Source organism: Cydia splendana, chromosome 16 (assembly GCF_910591565.1).
Source record: "Cydia splendana chromosome 16, ilCydSple1.2, whole genome shotgun sequence".
In the NCBI taxonomy this organism is placed as follows: Eukaryota; Metazoa; Arthropoda; class Insecta; order Lepidoptera; family Tortricidae; genus Cydia; species Cydia splendana.
In genome coordinates, this window is record NC_085975.1 from 15,588,646 (window position 1) to 15,609,736 (window position 21,091).

The 21,091-nt window shown below is 39.5% G+C and overlaps 1 protein-coding gene across 1 annotated transcript in view; it reads right to left on the minus strand.

The window, feature by feature from the left end:
* LOC134798433 (Bardet-Biedl syndrome 4 protein homolog) overlaps nucleotides 1-21,091 on the minus strand; it is a 67,990-nt gene that overhangs the window by 40,333 nt on the left and 6,566 nt on the right. The window contains exon 3 of the mRNA XM_063770871.1: nucleotides 17,929-18,041. Coding sequence (XP_063626941.1) covers nucleotides 17,929-18,041 — 113 coding nt within the window. The remainder of the gene's footprint in view (nucleotides 1-17,928; nucleotides 18,042-21,091) is intronic.

A 21,091-nucleotide genomic window follows, 5' to 3' on the forward strand; every position in this document is an offset into this window, starting at 1 on the left:
GCCGCTTGTCTTGTACGCGATTGTAAAATGGTTATTAGTATTTTGTCTATGCGTAAAAACTTGTTCACACGAACGATTTCGTTTAGTATTGATAATAATTGCAAAAATCAATAGATAGCGATGGTAATGGTAGCCCCTCACTAGGTGACAGAACGGGACAGTCTTACGTATCTTTCAGTAGGAGTGGCAGCGAAAGCGTTATTATTGGTTGTCCTTGTTACGGTCTCGTGTAGTTGCGTATGTTTTGTCCCTCACGGACACGCGAGTATAGCACGTCTATAGGATTCTACCATCTATGACGGAAGATCATAGATATCGGAAGATATGCGGAAGATAATGGATGACAGTCGTAATGGTGTTGCTACTCACAAAAACAATTATTGACGAGATATAGTTAAATTTATTTCGCATTTCTATAGGATCTTATTCTAATCGTAAAATGAGACTGTAGATGGTTTAATAATGGAAATCCTTATGTGAGATAAATGAAAATCACTGTGAGGTTTAGTTTAAGTGCATATCAACAAACCGGGGCCAGTTGTCTGGTCAAAACGTGTTAAAATAAAATATTGCGGTTTCGTAAACGAAACAACTTTGGTTTGAACGGAAATATTTATGTTATTAAGAAGTGATAAAATAGAATGGACAGTGTTTAGATACTAACCCGGAAAAGGTCCATAATTGAGTGCAAATGTGTATTTGAGCGAGAAATGGTTAGTTTTACGTGCATTTTGCGGACGCAAGTAACGAGTGCATTTTGAAAACAAATAACAAAAATCATGTAGTTTTCTGTAGTAAATCTATATTGAAATAGTAGAATAGTGTAGTGGGTGAAATTAGTGACGTGATAAAGTGGTGAAAATAGTATTCATCTGCAAGAAACGTGCGTTTAACAAATAAACACGTGAGTAGAAATTTTGGCAAGCCTAGAACAATTGTAGGATATGTTAGTATATAAAACGCATTATAGCTTGTTTACATTATATGAAATAATACTAAATTGACGTTCAGATCTTTCAAGCGTTTCAATATGAGTATAATCACATGCTTTTTTGATTTTTCTAAATGGAATTCGGTTAGTAACACGTTTTCAATGGATTCCATAATAATGTGTTCGTAGGTATATACATAGGTATTTGCATTATATTACATGGTTTTCATGTGATAAATAAAATTCTTTGTTAGTCATTTAGTGCGAAAAACACTTGAAAAATAAAACAAAACAATAAAACACTTTGTTATGAAAGCCATTGTTAAATTTGTCGTCACTTGTAACTCTCCCGTGGTCTAGTGGATATCAAGGTGGACAAATGTATGAAGATTACTTGAACGTGGAGTGGGTTCGAATCCCGGCGAGCAAATAAGTTTTTTTTGTTTAGTTTTTTTTTTTTATAATTCGTTTTAATTTATTAAACAGGTTTGCAAGGTTATTAATATATTTAGGATCCCTTTAGAACTTTATTTTATTTTATTTATTTTAGTCCTGTGGTCTGTTTGCTTACAAAATTCTTAAAAACTATGCATAGTTAAATTTATTTTGGATATGTATCTACGAGTAGCGTTATAAAATAAACTGGAGTTATGAATAAACTTATGTTCAGTAGGCTATTTTTTTTGAATTATTTACACAAACTAATTGTTGCTCAATGTTTAGACAAAAACTTACCTACTTACTCTTTATATCAAAGATGGATTCATTACCTACCTAACCCTTCCAATGCAGTTGTATTTGTATTAGGAGCACCTGGGTACTTAGTTCTTAAAATACCTAGATGTTCACTCACGTATTTTTAATCACTCGCGCGGCATGTTTTAGGGTGCCTAGGCCTCCATTTTTAAGCACTAACACTAACAGTGCATAAACGAGTTAGTACATCTCACAATAGTAATTTGAATATCATGGCTAATAATATTATGATTTGGATTTTTTTATAGGTACGTTAAGTCAAACGGTGTGTGTTTTATAGTGTAAATAGGCTGGTAAAAATGCATTAAAACGGATAATAATTTTATAAAATTTTAAAAAACTATATAAATATGTTTTGCAGCATTTATGTTACTATACTTTATGATTCGTCACTACTATAATTTTTGATTTATCATCATCATTATAAATGTCTTATAAATTTTATTTTTATTTATTGTGAGCATGTTTGTATTATTTTGGCTGGCCAATGGGCTAATTATATAAAAACAACGTACAAGTAGAGTCAATCATTATGGTTTTAAATGTATTAATCGCATAATCGCTTTAGGTCAGTTTTTTATATATTCGTGGCTGTGCCTGGGTTTTGGGGTAGTGAGATTAAGGTCGTTTAAAGGCTATACAATGTACGGTTATGAGCAATAGTTAGACGTTACAAGCAGCCGTGTGAACTGCCATGGTTTGGCAGCGGAATGGTTAAGCGCGTTTCAAGTTCGACTCTTCTTTGTCTGTATACTTCCGCGGTGGTTTATTGCATAGTAGGTTTTCGATGCTGCGCGTTGAACGACAGTATGTGAGCGAAAGATAGGGATTATAGAAAAATATATCGCGGAGCGTTATCATAAAATCTAACAACAAAGGTGCAAATTTTCCTTTATGTGCGTATCATTTGATTTTAATACCTAGTCAAGTGTTTTTAACTAGTAATTATTAAATAAATAAATAAACATAAAATAATATATATTAATTGGAAAATTGAGGGATTTTAAAATCATGTGGGAATCAGCTAGAAATGTTGGGCTAGTATGGGGTTAGGACAAAATGAGTAAGTTTTTTTTTCAAATGATTATGTGGCTATAAATATAAATTTATATATTCTCATTTTGATTACTAATCGACGCGTTGGCTGTCTGTAGAAATCAGTGTGAAAGTGTAACAGAGGAGGAATGAAAATGTGTGTGTATTGAGTGTTTATAGTTATGACTTTGTGGTGATTTATGAAAGAGATGTATGATATGAGATGACGGATGCTAAGTGGATGTATGTACTTTTATTGGAAAGAATGGATTGATACGGATAGACAAAAGCTGGAGGGTAATCAAACTAGATTTGTCGGTATTTGCAGGGGAACAAACTGGGGAGGGAACGGGATACACAACTAGCCAGAAAAATCTTATCGGTAGGTTAAAATTTCGACCCATTCACAAGGGTAGGTTTTTATGGCTAGTACTACACAAGGTAATAAGACCCTTACGAAACCCACACACTCATATTGGGTAGATATATCTGACACTCGACATATTTTAAGGGCCGTGAGCGTCTAAAAGGACGAGGCACTTTTCAAGAGGTTAATTAGATACAATTACATATATTATGTTGCTTTCAATATGAGGTATAATAATAATAAGCAAATATTTTGTTTATTTTGGTATATTTTTTTGAAACAAAAGTATCTTTATTATACCATATTGGGGTATTTACTTATGTCAATTTTAAGTTTGTTTATATATAAAAAAAAAAAAAAAAAATACAAAATACACATCCAAACAAACTTAAAGGTCGGTATATTTTATTCAAGTATGAGACACGCGCCAAGAAAACGTGGTTGAGGGTGATAAGGCAATGAAATTGGTTCGAATTTTGGCGATGGAACTTGAAAGCTTCGTACTTATAAAAATTAAAGGTCTCTTCGTTTTGCTTGGGGAGTTTTTGCTGTCTCATCAGATGCTCTTCTACGGAAGTGTACGGCGCAATTCGGGTAGAGACAAGAGTAATACTCGACGCGGCCGGGTTGAGCTGGCAAGGACGGGTTAACTAGTAGCCTATTAGATTCACAACCTAATATCTTTGGTGGAGCGAGGTGACTGGGGAAAAAGTTATCATGGTTCATTGACGGAATTCTGATGAACTAGTTTCAGAGCTGAGTCATTAGCGGTCACTTAGTATTGAGACACACACTACACGTTTAGAAAAGGGGGGATATATCCGACTAATCTAGAGTAGATTGAAGTCTTTTACAAATTACTGTAGTAATTCATAAAACACTTAAATCGGGGGCGAACTGTGACTAGTCGTATGCCTATTGCCTAGTATTAACCACATTTTTCATTGAAACACAGAAAATAAAAGGAAATACCTTGTAAAACTAAAGACCTCTTCAGTCGCATATTTCATTCATGATTCCATCGAATAATCTAACAGTTGAAACTTGAAGCAATTCCATGGTAATCCATAATACTTATCACGTGACTTTCTTTTTTTTTTATCTTTATTTTAACTTAGAAATAAACAAAATAAACCCTCAGGAAATAATCAACAACAAATTAGTATTGACGTTGACAATAAAACTGATGATGACAGCTCGACGTTCCGTTATGCTGATGCTCTAGTACAATTTCGAAACATAAAATCTAAAAATTCATAAGATAAATAAAAATATTAAAATAATTAATTCTCTAAATTCCGGATGTCTTAAATAATATATTAGATACTAATAAACAAAAAAAAAACTTCAATACAGGAACGTTTTTCAGAAGTAAACTAAAAATATCTCAAAGTAAAATAATGCTTACAAATTCGTACGTGATGAGTTTTCGAACGTTCCCTTTTATCATAATTTAGTCCACTCCAACTGACTACTCGACTATTGCCTATGAATGTGTGCGTAGATGTCATTAAAAATAGCTCCGTCTTTCTCTAAACTGCGTGAGTAAAAAGGACATGATTTATATTCTGAAGTAAGCAATAGTGAACCTTAATATTTAAGACATATGGTTTAGTAAACAACCTGGAACTTATGATCTTTCTCCTTGAATCAAACCTTGTTACACGCCACGAGGTTAATGACATCTTCCTCAGTTCTGGTATCCTGGTACTTTTGGTAAATGTTTGTCTTAATAAGACACCTGTTGTCGGTTACCCGCCCGAGGCAAACGACCTCTTCTGCGATTCTGGCATCCTGGTACTTTTGGAATAATGTTTATCTCAGTATGTCGCCGTTATGTCGCCGTTATGTCGCTATTATGTCGCCGTTATGTCGTTATTATGTCGCCAATATGTCGCCGTTATGTCGCCGTTATGTCGCCGTTATGTCGCCGTTATGTCGCCGTTATGTCGCCGTTATGTCGCCGTTATGTCGCTATTATATCGCCAATATGTCGCCGTTATGTCGCCAATATGTCGCCGTTATGTCGCCGTTATGTCGCTGTTATGTCGCCAATATGTCGCTGTTATGTCGCCAGTATGTCGCTGTTATGTCGCCAGTTTGTTTTGATTCATGTCGCCAATATGTCGCCGTTATGTCGCCGTTATGTCGCCGTTATATCGCCGTTATGTCGCCAATATGTCGCCGTTATGTCGCCGTTATGTCGCCGTTATGTCGCTATTATGTCGCCAATATGTCGCCGTTATGTCGCCGTTATGTCGCCAATATGTCGCCGTTATGTCGCCGTTATGTCGCTGTTATGTCGCCAATATGTCGCTGTTATGTCGCCAGTATGTCGCTGTTATGTCGCCAGTTCTTTGTTTTGATTCATGTCGCCAATATGTCACCGTTATGTCGCCGTTATGTCGCCGTTATGTCGCCAATATGTCGCCGTTATGTCGCCGGTATGTCGCCGGTATGTCGCTATTATGTCGCCAATATGTCGCCGTTATGTCGCCGTTATGTCGCCGTTATGTCGCCGTTATGTCGCTATTATGTCGCTGTTATGTCGCCGTTATGCCGTTATGTCGCCATTAAGTCGCCGTTATGTCGCCAATATGTCGCCGTTATGTCGCCATAGTAAAAAGGTATAAAAGGCCGGTGCGGAGCGTTGGGGATTCATTCATTCTTCGACCGGGCTAGCAGTGACTCTGGTTTTCGGGTGTAACGTAGTGCGGGGAGGTGAAGTTTCTCCGCGACTGTTTCTGTGTTTGTTTTTACTTGGAATTATCCTAGTGAATTTAAACTTAGAATTTGTGTCTGTGCTTGGTTTTGCGGGGATTTTAATCGTCGTAACGCTAAGTTTAGACTGTTGTGGAGATTCTTTACTGCCATGTGTGGGTTTTTAGTTATTGTGAAGTTTTCTCTACGCTGTGTGTTCTAAGTGCCGTCATGTTATGCAGGGACAATGTCAATGCATGGCCGGGGCTTGGAATTGTGTCTGTGTTTGGTTTTACGGGAAGAAATTCTCGTAACGTTAAATATAGATAACGGTGTTTAAGGGAATTTCACTTATTTGTTTAGTTAATTTAATTGTGTAATAACTTAGTTACATTAGTGTTTTTCTATGGGGTATTTTTGATATTTTAAAAGCCAGATCATTGTTTGGACTGACAGTTTGTCCAGCTAAGCATTCACTCCGCCTAACGGTGCCAAAGGATTGGATGGTTAGGAGTCTATTGCTCCAAGTTTGAGAGGACTTGGCGTCTCTTTTATATCAACATAAGAGACGAATTATCTCACTAGTCTCAAGGCCCAGCTGTTTAGATGGATGTGGGGACGTCACGTGCGCGTCATCCGGAGTAATCTGGGCCCACTGAAGTCGACAGTAATTGAGACTAGGTCTCCTATTAAATTTATTTATATATTTCGGTGCTCCGGTTCATGCTAGTGCTGGTTGCGGGGACAGACTTCTGTCGTGACTGATATTACACTTAGTCTTTGTTGCGGCAGAGTTTCCCTCGTGATTAGTGCGTGTATGTGCTAGGGTACTGATCCACTTATATACACGGAATAGGGCGACTTATTCTTATCCACCATGCCCGCGGGCGATAAGGAGGGAGTCAAATACACTGGCCTGTAGGTTGCCTTCTCGGTTTCGCCTGCCGAACTTTACAGCTTCTCGTAGGGACCACACTTGCGTATATTACAAAGCATTAGGTCGATGGTAAGAACGAACTATGCTTTGAATGTACTAGATTAGGGACAATGGGTAGAGTTAGGGTAGAATCACACACTCATTTTATTGTTTATTAGGGTTCTTTTTTAGTTCTGGTCTATACAATTGATATGGTTGATATATATTTCTCTTTAAGGGTTTAAAAATATGGTTTCTTAATCCTAAAATACGAGTGTTTAAAAGGTGAAGGGTTCATCTGCCTAAATCTTCCTAATTTCTCATTTATATGGGGAAAGAACCAAAGTTTCTATAAATTCTTATTTCTATTTTTCATTTCTGGTTGTCTGGTGTAGGGACGAGGTACTGAGTAATATAATCAGGTAATACATACAACAACATACAACATAATCTCTTAATTAGCAATCTGGATTTAGGAACGCAAACTATTCTGTGATTGAAGAACGGTTTGATTTAGGGAACCTTTGTCAGGCAAGAGCAGTATAAAGGATACATTGAGTGAATACTCAATTTCGGCCTCGATTAAACATAATAATTAGTGAATAAACTCGGTACTTCGTTTATACATCTAGAAAACTAGGAATTCTGTCTAGATTATCAGCTCTGGGGAATGGGACTATGGGATTAGCATCCCTAGCTTTTGAATATAAAAAAGATAAGTAATTATGATGATTGATGGATACTTTGACACTTCTTTTCATCATCATCTAGGTGCGTTTAGGTTACGAAGTGTTGGTCATAGCCCGTCTGGCTAAACTGGTAGGGTAGGTGTTCCGATTAATACTTGCAAATCGGACTAAGAGCTTCCAGACCTGCATCGGGCGTACGGAGCAGCACGTGTGATTAAATCACACATCGTTTAGAAGATGATAGTTAATTATAATTAACCTTGAAATGCTAGGGTGTAAAAGAGCTTATCTCAGGAGTGCTGCTTCTATGTTATCCCGGGAGCTTAATAGGTGTGGCAGGATTTTACCAACAACATTTTTATATATTTTATATCATCATATATGCTGCAATACTTAAATACATTATAGTAAATTTTACACCATCATTTACGTTGCACTAATAAATTCTGAATAATTTTCTATTTCTCTGAATAATTTTCTTTAGATAAATAAATTTTGGACTCTGACTTTACTTATTATTAGTTATTACCTAGATTTTTGAGAACAGATATTTATGGTAATAAAATAATTATTTATGAAAGTAAGAAATTTACTTTCATAAATAATTATTTTATTACCATAAATATCTGTTCTCAAAAATCTAGGTAATAACTAATAATAAGTAAAGTCAGAGTCCAAAATTTAGCTGATACTCATTAAAGAATTTGAGGTTGCTGCGGTTCACTTCGAGGGGTCCTAACTACTAGCTAGACGATCACATGGCCATATTTTAAGGGTAAATCTAAAGGGGGTGTTTATACTACGGGTAAGTTAGTTAAGTAAGGGGGGGAGTTACAAAGCTTCCCCGAAGGCACCCATCCAAAATCCGTATCCAATAACCAAAAGTCTTCGGACACCTGGATCTTTCTTCCTGTGAGGATAGCGCCAAAGTAGTCATTCCCAATGAGTACATCAACAACCTCTCCAACTGTATCATCATCAGCAACAATGTCGACTCCAGGATACTTGAAGGATGTCACCGGAACCCTGTCTGTAATTCTTGGTACGACGTTCACAGTAAACTGCCTGGTAACATCACGTTTTGTCTGGATGTCAACCGTTGTTGAGGGGGTCGATGTCTCCATAGGTTCAGAAGCTCCGAAGGTAAAAATTAGTAGAAGGTCTTCCTGAAGGGTAGGCAGGCCTAACTTTTTTGCAGCTGCCAGAGTAATGTAACTCCGCTGACTACCGCAGTCTATGAAGATTCTGCCTTTGTTGCTTTTCTTAGTTAGAGGGTTTTGAAGAGTTGCCACTGCGGTCTGTAAAAGGGTATGTTTGTTAGAAGTAGCACACAAGGATTTTAAAGAGAATTTCTCTAAAATGTCACGTTGCTCACCATCTGAGGCCGGATTGGGACAGAATATGAGTAGATGGTCCCCTTTACAGCGGAAGCAAGCAATCTTGCGCTTGCAGGATGATGTCACATGATTGCGTCGGAGGCAGTGTAGCCACCTTCCCATTACTTGCTTCTGTCGAGCTTCGACTGTACTGTATTTGCGACAGTCCCTGCTAGCATGTCCTTTCAGGTTGCAGAACAAGCATGCTCTCTTAGCTCGCTTTGAAGGTGGTGCTCCGGCATTTCCAACAAGTTTCCTCTTCCGGCTAGTCTGAGGCCTCACCTCTGTGCGGACTTGCAACGCCTCAGTTGTGCTACTGCCAGGCACGGCAATGTACTCTGTACTTGGTGCTGACTTTTCCATTGCCGTTATAATTCTATCTAGACTGTTTCTGATGGCCATCAAGTCAGTACCTTCACCGATGAGGTGGTGCTCACGTATAACCTGTTCAGGAAATTTTGACTTAAATGGTTGCCTCCAACTGGTTCCCCGAGCTTCTCTAACACCCTGATATTCCGTTCAACACTGTCTAGGACACTCCGACAGCTGGCACTAGTATAGTCTGCCTTTTGGAGGTTGTTGAGGGACGTATAATGTGCGTCAATCAGAGTGTTAGTTGACCCATATCTTCGCTTCAAAGTTTCCACTGCAACGGAGTAGTTTGCATTGGTCGCCGCTATTCCCGAAACCGTTTCAAGTGCTGAACCCTTTAGGCAGCTCAGGAGGTACATTAGTTTCTCAGATTCCTGTAACTCTCTATGGTGTACATTAGCTGCAAACCGGTCCCAAAATTCGCACCATTTTAACTTGTCCCCCGAAAAGGAGGGAAGGCTTAGTTCGGGCAGTTTGGATTTCTTAACGGTTTCCTTCTGTCTTTTGGAGATCTGCCACGCAACTTCCAACTCTGTCAACAGATCTTCAGCCACTAATTGGTTCTGAGTTAATTCAATAACATCCGCATCTGGTACTGCGTTTAAGTATTGGAATAACTCCTTCTCAAAACTCCCCAAGCATTGCCTCAATTTTAAGTGGATTGCCGTGAACTCCTCTTCACTGACCGCTCCTTCTGCTTGCAACTGCTCCCAGAGGGCTTGAGAGTCCGCAGTCACCTTTTGCAATTTGTCATGGCGCAGCTGAACCCGGCTGTACAAACTTGCCATGGTGACAGCCTGAAAACCGTGCTGCCGTACAATAGTTTTCCTTCTTTTTTTCGCTCCGGACGGTGGAATTGAATACGCGTAGCGTACGTATCACAAAACTCGTCTCAAACTGGCCAGGTACATTCCCTACTTCTTTGTGCAGCTGCAATTTTGCTGCAACTCGCTTTGGGAATGATCCCTTTACCAGAACTGAGATCGCAATCCTCACAACACTGTGATATATCCAGGAACACACTAAATGATACACTTAAACAAGAAACTTCAAGACGCCACTCAGTTCAGTTTTTAGTTCTTATGGCTTCTGTCCGTTGGGACAATTTTGCCAGTGTCAAGGTAAGGGGGCCAGAGGTACAACTCCAGGTCTTGATCCAGTCCGTGTAAATGCTTGATCGGTTGGAAATCTATATACCTATAGGAATAAAAAATTGTGTAAAGGGAAAATAGAAAGACAAAATTCAAAACAAAAAGGGGGACCCGCATAAGCAAATAGAGAGAGCAGTGAGCCTTGAGCCAACTTCCAATTTTTTTTTTTTTTTTTTAAAGAAGTCTAAGGAGAAGAATGAATATACAGACAGTGGAAAGCATTAGAAAGGGATTAGAGCCTAATGTTAAAATCGTTCATAAACTTAGCAAGAACATTAACAAATGGAGTGTTAACCAAAGTGAGAATATGATTTATATTAACAGGACGCTGAACATAGTCAGGGAGAAAGTCATAGAAACTGGCGTGAGTATTAGGACAATTAAAGAAAATATGATCAGGGGTACCTTCCTCAAGGCCACATTCGCATAATGAGTGATCTAGTATATGGATTTTAGCTAGCCATGCAGGGGAAGAATTGTGGCCGAGACGCAGACGAATAATAGAGGAGGTGACTGATTTGTGAAACTTATGAAATTTGAAAAACCAAGGTCTGACAAGAATATTAGGTTGAATCTTGTAGTAGCGGTTACCGGTCGATTGGCTAGTAATCTCCCACTCTTCCGTCCAATGTCTAACAAGATCTACCTTAGCAGAGTTACGAAGGTCCTGCATATAGCACTTGGGGTGGGAGGAAGGGCAACCAATTTCAATCGCCTGTTTAGCACATGCATCTGCCTGCTCATTACCATCAATTTCACTATGACTAGGGATCCAAGCAAGAACCACTTCTAACCCAAGTCGAGAGCATTGGTAAAGGGACTGTCTAGTCTTAAGATTGATAAAGAGATTATCCCTAGAGCGAAGTGGAAACTTATGCAAATCTTGAAGGCAACTAAGGGAGTCAGAAAATATTATTGTCTTCGGGACCTTGTGAGACAAAACGAAAGAGACAGCTTCAAATATTGCTATTGCTTCCCCTGTGAACACCGATGTGGGAGGAGGGCTTTTGAAACTTAAAACAATTTTATAACAAGGAATCCAAACCGCAGAACCAACAGGGCCGTTCGGCGACAGTTTCGAAGCGTCAGTAAATACAGTAAGGAAATTCTGCCACTTTTCATCAATAAGTTTCAAAAATATATTATTGGCACCAGGGCAATTCTTTTTCAGGCCAAGGGAGAAGATAATATTGGGACGGAACAAAAGAGCATCATATTCAATTAGGAACACCGGGTTAACAGGAGTAGTCCACATAGGTGTTGAATCAGAAAGTTTTTGAAAGCTTTTAACAAGGCAAGGAAGTTCTTTATGAGTCCAGTAATCAGAAGTAGGGATAATGTTTACCAAATTATTTAAATGAGACAGAAGCGGATGATTCGCAGACTGGGCTGCCCTGAATAAAAAGCGATCAGACAAGTATTGTCTCCGCAAGCTAAGTGGGGGTTCTAAGCATTCACCTGAAGAGCATTAACAGGTGAAGAGCGCATAGCTCCACAAACAATTCGAAGGCACTTCGATTGAATCTTATCAAGGAGGGATATCGCTTCCTTATTGCAGGGCTCCAGCAAGAATGAGCCATAATCAAAATGGCTTCGTATGATGGCATTGTATAAAAGCTTTTGTGAAAAAGGGTGAGAGCCCCACCAAGCACCAGACAGTGATCTCATTACATTGACGCCTTTTTCACATTTATTTTTTAAGTAATTTAAGTGTGATACACCGGTCAAGCGCGAATCCAAGTAAAGGCCTAAGAATTTAACTGAATTAACTACAGGGATCAATTCATCATTGAGGACTATGTCAATGTCAGGAATACGATATTTACGCGTAAAAACAATACAAGAGCTTTTAGCAACTGATAGAGACAAGCCATGATCTGTAAGCCATGAATTTAGGTAGTAAAGGGCGGAATTTAATGCAACTGTACATTCTGAGACATCCTTAGAGGCATAATATAGAGCAATGTCGTCTGCATACTGAAGAATATCACAAAAACAGTTAACAGATTTATCAAGATCCGATGTGTAAAGGCTATATAAGATGGGGCTCAGAACTGATCCCTGAGGGAGGCCTCTCCAAACATTTCTAGATGGGAGAAGGGAACCCTGATAGCGGACAGAAATAGAACGATCCATAAAGAGATTACATATGACGTTAACCATCCTTACCGGGAGACTCAGCTGTAGCATTTTCTGCCTGAGTAGCGGAAGCTGGACATTGTCATATGCCGACGTTACATCAAGAAATACACCCACTACGTAGTCACGCCTTGAAAACGCAGTACGAATATCAGACGAGAGGATACTCAGGCTATCCATTGTTCCCATGCCTCTACGAAAGCCAAACTGAGAGGAAGGTATAATTCCTCTGGATTCCAAGATCCATTCAAGCCTGTTCTTCACAAGGTGTTCTAATATTTTGGCCAGAACAGACGAGAGTGCAATAGGTCTGTAAGACAGTGCATCACTTGGCTCTTTACCCGGCTTTAGTATCGGGATAATAATCTGTTTCTTCCAAGTGTCCGGAATGATTCCTGTGGAGTAAATTTTGTTAATTATAGAAAGAAAGAATAATTTAGCTATATCAGGACAGCGTTGGATAAAAGAATAAGGAATTTCGTCAACACCAGGAGAAGAATCCCGGAGGTGCTCTAGTACTGATAATAATTCAGGAAAAGAGAAGGGTTCATCCATTCTATCACTGGGGGGCCCAGGTGGAAGAATCAGAGGGAGGGAATCCTGTGAAGGAACAGAAGGGGGAGCCAATCTATCTAAAAAGCTTTCCAACCACCCAGAGGAATTATTGGATAGAGAGCTATTATGAGACATATATCCACGAAAACGCCTAATGTTTTTCCACACTAGGGATGGCGGAGAGCGAGGAGACAAACTCTCACAAAATCTAGTCCATCCTTGTCGCTTCTTGATAGACAGAAGGCGCTTAGTACGGGCGTTAACGGATTGAAATTCTAAATATTTTTCCAAGCTAGTCAAGTCACCAGAAAAAGTGTCCTCTGCTTTATTACGCTTCTTAATAGCGTCAGTGCATTCAGAATCCCACCACGGTGGGGAGGATAATTTACCATAGGAAGAATTTTTTAAGGGAATGCACTTATCGGCTGATTTAGAAAGAACATTAACAAATTCAAAATACAGCTCCAAGAAATTATCATCGGAAACCGGGGGGAGCAAAATGACCCCATTAAGAACTAAGGAAGAAAATTCTGGCCAATCAGCCTTATCCAGCCTGTATTTTAGGAGAGGAGGAGGTGAGGGAGGGGGAGTAGCATCAACAGACGGGAGAGAAATCATGATAGGAAGGTGATCACTACCATGCGAGTAGGGAATAACTTCCCAAACAAGACGGGGAGCCAAGCTAGGAGAAACTAAAGTAAGATCAACAGGGCTAGGGTTCTGGGTAGGGGGAGTTCTCCTGGTGGGGGAGCCATCATTCATCAAGCACAAATTTATTTCATCAAACAACTTCAACAAACGTGGCGAGACGGAATCAGAAACAGTTGAGCCCCACATTGTATTGTGGCAGTTAAAATCCCCCATCACCATTAAAGGACCCGGTATGGACTCAAGGATAGAAATAATGCCACAATTTGGGTGAGGAATATATAAAGAAACATATGTTATATTTAAGACTTTACACGCTACTATGTTCATACCTATTGAATGAGGAGGAAGAGAGATTGAAGAGAATGTAAGAAAACGCTTAATAAATAGAGAACAACCACCTTTACCATTGTCATTGTCATCTCTGAGGCACGAGTACCCAGGAACCCTGAAGCGTGAGCCCGGACGCAGCCATGTCTCAGAGATGGCAACTACAGACAAATTAAATTTATTAATAAGAGAAATTAATTCAGATTTTTTATTTCGAATGCTTCTAGCATTCCATTGCATCACTGTGAGAGCCATTTTTACAAGAATTAACAAGAGTAATTAACTGTTCAACTAAACCAAAGACGTTGTTCGGTAATGCATCAGACCACCTCCGGATGAGGTCCATCAAAACGGTCATGAGAGTATTTAATATATTGTCATTCGGGGTAATATCATTATTGAGACAACAACCGTTAGCCTGAGAAGAATTAGGAGTCCTAGTAATATTGTCATGGGCATCCTTGTCATAGCTTTTACCAAGGGATGGAGCCTGACGACGAGGGATAAACTCAGTCTTTCTATAGGAAGTTTGATTTTGTGGAATAGGTTGGGAAGGATTAATAACAACAGGACTCGGGGAGATCAGAGGAGTACGAACAGTGTCAGCAAATGATCTCTGAACCGGGCGAAAGCGACGGGATGCATCTGTGTATGAAATATTTTCGTCTGACATAATTATTTTGATAGATTTCTGTCTACTATGTTCAGGGCAAGAGGGATGAGTTGCAGGGTGGGGGCCACAACAAAACAGGCACGAAGCCTGCTCCGGAGGAGCTGAGCATTCGGCACCTTCATGAGGCTGCGCACACTTATAGCACCTGGGACTAGATCTACACACAGCCTTAACATGACCAAACCTGCAGCACCGATTGCATTGAATAGTGGGAAGGCGGTAGATATCTACATTCAGAGCAGTGTAGAAACAGAAAATCTTTTCAGGTAATTTTTGTCCCATAAAGGTGAGGGCAACGGACTGGGTGGGTATCCATTTAGTTGTGCCATCATCTATCACTTTTCTGTTCAGGCGTCGCGCTTTAATTACTTTAATGCCCTCTGGGCATTCAATTGAACTAACCAGATCGTCCAGGGCCCAGTCTATTGGGATGTTCCTCACTAATCCCGTACGAGTCACATTATACACTGGAATAGCACACACATATTGAGAGTTTTCCTTAAAGAAATTACAGTTAAGATACTCATTTGCCGAACCCGCGTCCTCAAATGTGACTAGCAATCGGCTGCGCCCGTTTGAAGTAATTCCCCCCTTAATTATGCCCTTCACTTTATGAATGTGCATTTGCTGCGCGAACTTGAGGATTCTAAAGGGCGAACCATTATCATCAGTCTTGCGGACTTGAACAATGAACGGTCCGGAATCAGATGCGCTATAGGTGATTTTATTGCCCGGGGCAAACTCCGGCAGCGTGTATGTGTGTTGTACCGAAGCAGAGGCAGGGGTTTTATCATTCCTCTTTTGTAGACTAGCATTGGACTCATCAGTAGCTTTACGTTTTTCTGAATGGCTCATGTAAGCATCGGATGAGGAAGAGTCCAAGCAACATGGCGGCGATACACCACCGCCCCCATCCGGGGGCTCCTCGTCACTCATCGCCAACTCAAAATCAGAAAAGACTTACTGACCCGACGATACTCAGCAACCAAAAACACAAATTAACCACAACAAACCAGTAAAACGCACCCAAAATAGGGAAAAAGCTAATATATAGCACAGAGGAAACGAAAGCACAAAAGACGCCACCGGAAGTCTCAAGACGCCACTCGTTCAAGTAACTTTGAATACCGCGAATATTCCGTTTTTTTTTCCTCGTTGTTTTTTTTTTTAACTTGTTGGGTCTTGCAAGAGTTGCCAGCGCGCAGTGGTGCGTTCCAATTCTCATTCACGTCCGGAAGATTTTTTGACTTATCGGTAAATTTACCAAATAGTAAATCTATTTAAACGCGAATAAGAAATATACATTATCATAAGTAATTGAATTAATGAAAAGTAATTATAAAATGCCCTTCATCTGACATTCTTTACCACGCTCGATCATATATTACTGAAAATAAAAAGTTGAAATCCGAACGTACCCTTAAGGGCATAGATAAGAAAAAACCATTCTGTTACAATCATATAAAAGGTATGATGGCCAACATAACGCAAAAATACCTTATGACTAAATTCTTAAAACTAATTATTACACATTATACAAGAACGAATGTATAATTATAACAATTATGTAATATTTCGTTATACTTAATCTAGCCTAGGGTGCACCCTTTTACCTCTAAAATGAAAAAAGGTTAACTTAGTACTATAGAATAAAACAACATTCAGTTTTTTATTTCTTTAATAAACTCCGTTGAATGCTGTGAAAGAAATAATGATTAATTACGTACATATTTTCAAAAGAAAATACGTCAACCGGTACCTTGAGCTCAACCAATTCAAAACTTAATTTGACAACCTCGGCTTCAAGGCCCTTCGAGAGGGATCTACAGATGGAATAGCCAAACCTAATCTGGCTTCCCATCATCAGAAATCCCAGATCATCTTCACCATTTTTGTCCTGCCATCTATACCCATCTAAGTATAATACACTTGCCTGAATCCAATCGGGTATAGATTCACTTGGGCGACAAAATATCATATGATGAGTACACATAACACCATGCCACATGAGAGTAGGAGAAGGGGTCACCTACGACCACACTGTTACATGTACAAGTACATTTACTTCCGAGTTGGCATCGGCATCGCACGTTTCGTATCAATATGAGAGTGCAGTCTACTGGCCTTATCCAGAGTGACTCTCCCTGTACGATCGGTTCGCCTCCAGACTAGGTACTACCATCTAGTACCCTGGTGTCCTACACACCACCTGGACGAGGGGGCGGTGCCCCCTCGGGATCCTCCATATGCCTGCCCCCTAGATCCGGCCCTTATACTCCAACTCATAACCGACCGTACTACATGCGTTATTGCCTGTGTGCTTCCGATACACACTCCGGAAAGCCCCGCCCGGGCTTCCCAGTCCAATATCGATATTGGACTATGTCTTAGTGAAACTACGTTAACCAAGGACCGTTGGTTAACCCCTTGTTCCACTCCCATGCAGCTAGGATGTCGATTATACAAGCATAAATATGTGTGTAAACACTCACCGGGGCAGGCTCCCGTTACCGCGTGGAGGCGCACCATGTACCGACTCAGTACACCCAGCGCCGTCCTACGCCTCCTGCACGTACCTTCATTTCTTCTCTAATGGCGCCATCGTGCTTTTTCCCGCCATCGGAACTGTCAGCTGTCAGTGTGGCAGTGTTGCCACATGACAAAGTAGTCCTGGTTGATACCACTTAGGCCCCATTCGCACGACAGCTTAAAAAGCGTTGCGTTAAAACCCGACGTTGGCGCTTTTTTACCGTTTCCAATATTTGTGTTCATACGAACGCTTAAAAATCACTTGTGAGTCGTACTGTCACGTACGCATCTCAGCAAAGCCATACTTTATTTGCTATTACGACGTATTATTTGAATATAGCTTGAATATTTCAGGAATTTGTAAGCATAAGTTGACATTTTTAAGGTGAAACTAATAATAATCTTGACGATTGACACCAAAAATGGACACTTGACAGCCAACTGACAGCAGCGCCGGCGCTTTTTTAACGCTTGTGAGAACAGATACACGGAGATCCGTATGCTCTATTCAATTTGACGCCAACGCTCAACGCCGAAAATCGAACAGTGCTCGATAAAAAAGCGCCGCGCTTAAAAACCGCCTTCGTGTGAATACATACATGGTTATCCATTTGCGTCATTCAAATGCTTTTTTAACGCGCGTTGAAAAAGCTGCCGTGCGAACGGGGCCTTACCAACTTACATCGCGCTTGGCGCGACACGTGGAACGGCCAATGACCGCCAGCGTCTTGCACGGAGCAAAATTAAAAGCCAATACTCACAGACTTTTGGCGACTTGTTTCAAAGGCTCAGGGTCTGAAGGCTGAAGCCTGATGCAACTGTGGAACCGCTCAAGCGCCTCCTGATGCCGCCCTGCGTCTGCATACACCAGACCCTGCAACAGTTAGTACTGTAGGCAGCCCAGGGGGCCCATCGCGATATCGAAATCTTCGTCATCGCTCTTGCGCTTTTCTTCATCTTTAGTCAAGCCGCACGGTAGACGTTTTACTCCAGTAAAGATACGCTTACGTCAAACATTAATTAGTAATAGGCAATTTTTTTTTTATTTCTGTTCTTTAGATCATTTTAAGATACTTTATTTTCGAATCCAAAAAACTTTCTGTCCGGAAGTAGGTAAAAAAAAATAGTTAAAAAAAAGAGCCGTTCTTGTTTGTTAAAAATAGTAATAGTATTTTTAGTTCGTAAACGTGACGAAAATAATATTTATAATGAGTCGACAATGGAATCAGTCAAAATATTAACACGGAAAATAACTCATTCAATAAATGGCGGGGCCTCACGGATATACGTCGTGACTTGATATAAAAAAAAAGTAATAATTAGGTCTTTGATTGAATTACCATAAAACTACCTCATTAAGCTATTTATCCGAGAATCCGACATCAATATTATTTGTATCACTTGTATATATATTTACGCCTTAAACATGCTAGAAAAAATGGTTATAGATATAATTTCTTGCAGACTTTGTTCTGATAACGTTCAAAGTGATATTCAATACATAATCACACAAAAATATGGTCAATGTAATAAATATGTGCATTTTATCAAATTCGCTAAATGAAACTACCAAATTTGAACTCTTTGCGCTAATGCTAAGGATTACATTTCCTTGCGGCGCGCGGGGACAGTTTCAATGCGGGCGGTGGCGGGAGTTCGTGCCAAGGACGCGTGGATAGTATGTAGGTAAGTATGTACTTACCTACAAGTTGCTACAAGTGACAGGCCAATTCGAACGTGCGCGGGCGTCTCGCTCGCACCAAATATTTGTGCGGCCAAGTCTGAGCAAAATGAACGCGCGCGTGAATGATAGCTGATTAAAAATAACTGATATCATATCCAATATTATTGGTTGATGTTCAAATTATATTCGTAATTATATACGTCAATTATGACCCACTACAAAAATAAAAATTGCGCATGACTATCTATCGTTCTTATTTAATTTCAGAATGGCATAGTGTGGAGTGGCATTATAAAAGGAATACTTATTATCGTAGTCATTTGACAGTTTTGGTGACATTTTCACATTCTGTCACAGCGAAGTGTGTAGGCCCACTCTTTAATTTGATATTAACGTCTATCCAACAACTTTGTCAGTAGAAAAAGGCGCGAAATTCAAATTTTCTATGAGACAATAACCCTTCGCGCCTAAGCGTCTGTAGACTTTTTTTTTCAACAAACGTATTATATTGACTATTTCGTGCTCATTCAATTCATAGTTTACGTTCCATAATAAGTATAACATAGTAAGTTCCATAATAAGTATAACATAGTATAATAAGAGTCGACGTGAAATATATGTTTACACTTTTGCACCTTACTCCTTTGCAATAAGGCGAAAAGTACGGCTTCAAAATGACAGCGTTTTACACAAAAATAAAACGCTAATTAAATAACTTACCATATTCGGAACCTAAGAATAAATAATATTGAGAGTGGCAACACTGTCGTAGGGGGCTATTCATAAATTTAAGTCATTTCAAATTTGGGGGGGAGGGGTCTGGACATCGGATGATGGTAGCATGACGCAGGTGGAAACGGTGTCATTCGAAGCATGATTTTTTGATGATTTTATGGGGGGGGGGCGACAAAAATCGTCAAAAATAGATGACGTCATGTATGGGCAGCCCCTAGGTCGTATTGTCTTTTTCTAGCATATACCTCCCTCTCTACCCCACACTCCTACTACCACACAGGCAGGTTGCTTTGTCAGTTATACAAGACAAATTTTCAAGTCATTGTCTCAATATTATACATATTTGCACCATGCAGGATTAAAAATTTAGGTTCCGAATAGAGATGCACCGGATATTCGGTTACTATCCGGTATCCTATCTCGCCCTTATTTTAATATCCGGACGGATACCGGATACTAAAATAAGGGTACTAAATAACTATGCTTGATATCGGAATATAATCGTACTCGATTATTATTTTAAAACAATTTAAACGTTCCATTCACTAGCTCGCGCACTAATTTCGTACCTAGTGATAGACCTATATACCGCGCGAAAGTTCATTACGAAACAGGCCAAAACTTCCACAATGCGCACCTGAAAAACCTGAATATTTCCGCCGGCCGAATATTCGGCGGCTGAATACTGAATATTCGGCCTATGGTCAGGCCGTACCTCCCGTATCCTGTATGCGGCCAAACAACTATCCGTTGCATCTGTAGTTCCGAATATGATAAGTTATTTAATTAGCGTTTTATTTTTGTGTAAATGCTGTCATTAAACAGCTGTACCGATATTCGGAACCTAAGAATAATATTGAAACATGTTTGTTATCGCCTGGTGGTGGGAAGACGCCAAACCAATGTGATTATACATATCCTATGATATACTTATTATGTGTATGTAATATAATTATATTATGAGTGTTTAATTAATAATGTAGTACGTACACCCTTTATTGTAACACCTGTGAGGAGAGAGATATTTAGTAAAGTATACAATTTGATAGGTACATTTTGTAAAATTAACATTTATTGTATTTATTTATTAATTCAAATAACAAATTGCACCTTACAGCTAATGCCAAAGCAGCACAATTTGGAACACATTAACAACATAAAGCATTTTTAACATTATTTATAACAATACAATATACAGCTAAGACACATGTATTCATTATGGTATGCTACTCTTAGGCATCTCTCTTTCTAATATCCTCTTGCACTTTCACATCACTATTCCGGATCGTTTTTATTTGCTAGATAATTTAACGGACAACTATAGTACATTGTAGGAGAGGACGGAAAACCGCTAAAAGATGGACGAGTGAGTTTGAGGGCCGACACGTTGGTGGAGGCCCTCGAATAATACGACTCCATCTTTAGCGTTTCCGGCCGAGGCATTACATAGTGCTTTTCACGACTACTGCGAGGAAATAAGGAAACATTTGGGTAACTATAAGTAC